The sequence below is a fragment of the Notolabrus celidotus genome, chromosome 12 (genome assembly GCF_009762535.1).
Source record: "Notolabrus celidotus isolate fNotCel1 chromosome 12, fNotCel1.pri, whole genome shotgun sequence".
In the NCBI taxonomy this organism is placed as follows: Eukaryota; Metazoa; Chordata; class Actinopteri; order Labriformes; family Labridae; genus Notolabrus; species Notolabrus celidotus.
The window spans coordinates 15830986-15835152 of record NC_048283.1 but is presented as its reverse complement, the minus strand read 5'-3'; the positions used below and the strand labels follow the sequence as shown (position 1 = coordinate 15835152).

The 4167-nt window shown below is 37.7% G+C and overlaps 1 protein-coding gene across 1 annotated transcript; it reads left to right on the top strand.

Moving 5' to 3' along the window:
* The first annotated feature begins 2742 nt into the window (after positions 1 to 2742).
* LOC117822271 (protein S100-B-like) lies at positions 2743 to 3823 on the top strand. The gene is made up of 3 exons (XM_034696908.1): positions 2743 to 2879; positions 3271 to 3410; positions 3519 to 3823. The coding sequence occupies exons 2-3, from the start codon at positions 3279 to 3281 to the stop codon at positions 3657 to 3659; spliced, it is 273 nt and encodes a 90-aa protein (XP_034552799.1). The 5' UTR covers positions 2743 to 2879; positions 3271 to 3278; the 3' UTR covers positions 3660 to 3823.
* The last annotated feature ends 344 nt before the right edge of the window (positions 3824 to 4167 follow it).

The following is a 4167-nucleotide window of genomic DNA, read 5'->3' as shown; positions in this document are numbered from 1 at the left end:
GGTGGCTGATTTATTTTCATGAGTGATAAAGCTTTTTTTTTTATTCCCACTACTGTTATATTCATTTGAATTGTTTTTCTTTACTTCTTTATATTACCCTACTGTGTTAAATACTTGATTCTGATTGGTCAGAACTCCATGACAATGGTTTTCATTTTCATTGACTATGTCAACAAACTAAAACCCTTATCCTATCCATGGAAAGGAACCGAGAGCATTTTAATGGTCTATGATATCACCCCTGCATGTTAACAAAAACATTACTTTCTGATTGCATTAGTAAACAAAACAGAGGATATATTAAATAATACTCTTGATTTATGTGGGAGGACAAAGCTTTAGATCAGTGGTAATCGCTAAATAGTCAACAGCAAAGAAAAGAAGAGGAGAGGAGGAAACAGGTTAAATTACATCAGGAGCTGAGTGAAAATGAGGTTGAACAAATAAGGAAGACAGACACAAAACAAACACAAGAAGGCTCATGGTATTTGCTTTGGCAGTGTCAGGCCTATAGCTGAGTGAAAAGAAAATGTCAGTTGCCCCTTTGAAAGGGGCAGACGGCCTTAATCAGGTGCTGGGATCATTTTATGCATCATTTCAGAAAGCCAATACGAAAACACTTGTGTTTTGACTACACCTTTAGGGTTAGACCATAGACGGTATAATACATGGACATAGTCAGTGACCTCACCCTTTTGCTTCTGATGCAGAGTTTTGAAGCCTATTGGAAATGTTGACTCAACCTAACCTTCCATCCACCCAGCCTGAGGCAAAAAGGTGGAGTTCAGATGGGCCTTTAGCCTCCAGGCTAACAGCTGTAGTGTGTCCACCTGTCAGTCAAGTCAGTTGTGCCTCTAACTATGCATAACTAAAAATGGTAATGTCTTCTAAACCAGTGTTTTTCAAACTTTTTTGAGGCAAGGCACATTTCTTACATTAAAAAAACCCAGTCACACCATCAACCAAAAGTGTTTTTCAAAATGAGACATTTAGTCTCTCAATTTATGATGAATTATCTGAGAGGGGTAAAAGTTGCCTTTTCCACCACCCATATTACGCTCTTCATCCAGGTTAGAATTTATCCAGGGCCCAGTTTGGAATTTTCATTCTTCCTTTTTGAATATTATCCATCACTGTTGTATGCCTACGTCTTGTCACATACACCTCTTGTGCGCATCATTAATTCTATTGTCTTAAATTAACAAGGTCATTTGTGTGCTTTATTGCAACCCAGTGGGTGGGTAACACAGGTCAGTACATAGACGATTACTGAATTACTCTGCCAGTCACTACACTGCAGGCACAGGCGTACTACATGGCAAATTTTTTGCAGTATATGAATAATGCTTTTTTTTGGACTAATTAAGTGAAATTGGAAAATGTCCCAAGGCACATCTGACAATCTGTCACGACACACTAGTGTTCCACGGCACAGTGGTTGAAAATCACTGTTCTAAACTACTCCATGGTCATCATCAACCGACAATTATTACCATCACCAGATAGAGTACCTTCCCTGTGTATCAAATACTTCACTTGTGTGGTGTGTCACTTTGGGCAGACACATGACTCAGTTTAGAAAAAAATGGGTGTCACATGGGGCAATCAATCAGGTTTCAGGGCCACACAGTTATGGGTGAAGTAGTATAGACAGATCATGGGTGATGTCTTTTTGAGAGACAGCATTTGACTTTTTTTTTCTCAGCAAATTCCTCAGCAAAACATGTGAGGGGGAGAACGCACCAGTCTATAGGTGCTGGGAGAGTAAAAGAGCTGACTTCAATAGTTTGACATGATGAGTACTACACAGGTTTCAGTCAAAATACCTTAAGTAAGTGATTTGTCCCAGGAAGATGGTTGCTGTATCTTGGAGAGAGACTAAAGTATCCTCTGCACAATCTTGAATTAGACAGATGGCAATGTGTGTTACATTAGAAAAGTTCACTGACGTAATTAGGGGTAAAATGCAAGAATTTGAAGAGGTGTGGGCACCCTTAATGGACTTTCTCAAGCAACAATAGATTATACTTATCTGTAAGGCTATTGAGTGTGACAATTTTATTTCATTTTTCGTAATTTAATGTTCTCCTTCTTCTCCTTCTTCTTCTTCTTCTTCTTCTTCTTCTTCTTCTTCTTCTTCTTCTTCTTCTTCTTCTTCTTCTTGTATTTTGAGCAGTGGTCTTGGACTTATGTAAAGAGTAGTCTTCTCCTTTTGAAATCTTCATTATATCTCTGTGACATAAACCATGAATTTGTGTAATTTATGCTGACTAGACTTTTAGTATAGCACTGCTTCTGAAGTCAGTAATGCTGGATTCCTTTTAAACCACTTATCACATAATTAGAAAAAAATGTACAAAAATGTGTTATTTTTTTTGTCTGGAGGGGTTAAAAGCCCATTGATTGAATTAAATGCGCCCATAAGGCCTAAAAATTGCACATATTACATAAACATTAGGCCTCATATTGAGAGCTGCAAAATAAAAAGAAGGATTTTCTGCCTGACATGCTTACTCCACCTGTTAACAAAACACACACACATACATACACATGTGTAGGCAATGTCAACAAATGCAAACGTTTTCTCTATAGGCACCACAAACATCAGTGAACCCTCCAGGCGTGATAATGGTCATTCTTTTCACAGACGGCACCAAAAGACAGGTGCAGCTGGTTTGTGGGGAGTGGGACAGGTTTTCAGCCTATAACTCACCACATGACATGTATGTTTCTTTGTTCATGTATGAGCACTTATGTCACATATCATGTGTCAGCTTCCTATATAAGGAGACTCCTCTTAGTCAGATATCAGCCTCAGCTGGGACCAAGTTGGTGACACAGACGTTATCTTTCTTCACCAGGTGAAAGGGAATTTGAAGGTGAGTCCTGATAGAGGAGAAGACATTAAGGGAGGCTGTTTAGTGGAAGAAAAGAAAATAGCTATGACATATTTGGATACTTGACAGGACTTGTGCATAAGAGCCCAATATGGAAATGACACCATTGTTCTGTGAACTGTAATTTCCTGCCTTACGTTTCCTTTTTTGAATCTCATGTTTCTCAGGTAGCTCTGAGAATTAGTCAAGCTGCATTATGAGTTTGATCTTCTCTAATATTGTTAGTTCTCACCTTTAAATATTAGACTTAATGAAAGTGCACGTAGTTATCCAATAGATAAGTAATTTTATAAGTCAGTAACAACTTTTCTAGTTATTGTGTTTATTTATGGGACACTAACGTATTTTTTTCTAATTCATTCTTTATATTCAGCTCTAACTATGGCTCGTCTGGAGAATGCAATTGAAACCCTTGTGAAATTGTTCGAAGAGTACTCTGACTGTGATGGTTACATTGCCAAGAGCGACTTCAAGGACATGTTAGACAAAGAAATCGCAAACCCAGAGATTAAGGTAAGAAACTTAACTCACTAACTTTGAAATACACATGCAAAGCCATACAAAATAATTTTACTTGCTCATCTTTTGCATTTTACATGTTACCTGTGATTTTATCTCCAGGCTGAGGTCACTGAAGAAGTAGTGGATAACGTCCTTGGGGCGCTCGATAGGGACAAGGATGGATACTTCAGCATCAAAGAGTTTACTGTGTGTGTGGGTTTAATGACCAGGTGTCTCTACAATGTGGAAAATGCTTCATAGAAGTGAAAAAAAAAGAAACAGTCGAATGATTATAAAGCCTTTGAAGACTTACTGTCACATTGTGTAACAAAATGCAGACATGGCCCGCACAACATTTTCTGCATTGACATAAGAATATAGAAATGTGACTCCAGGTCTGTGATGTGGATTGAATTTTAAGTATCAATTAAGTACTTTCTGAGAATTGAATAAAAGTTTCTGTCATAAATCCATCTTGTGGTTTATCGCTGTCATTCATCATAAAGTTTTCAAATAGTTTCAATGTCATCTCAGAGAAAACAAGAATGTGAAATACTTTGGCTGACACTTCTTTTGCATATCTTTTTTCACCACTAAGATTCATAAAATCTCCTCGTCTCTCACCCTCATTTTTTAATCCATCTGTTTGAGTGAAACCACTCATCTTGGTTTATTTGCTTGAATTTGTTTGAAAGCATTTGTTTGTACATGAACAAACAGTATGAACCTGCAATGAGGCACATGCTTCTCTGAAGAGTGCTCTTTGTTG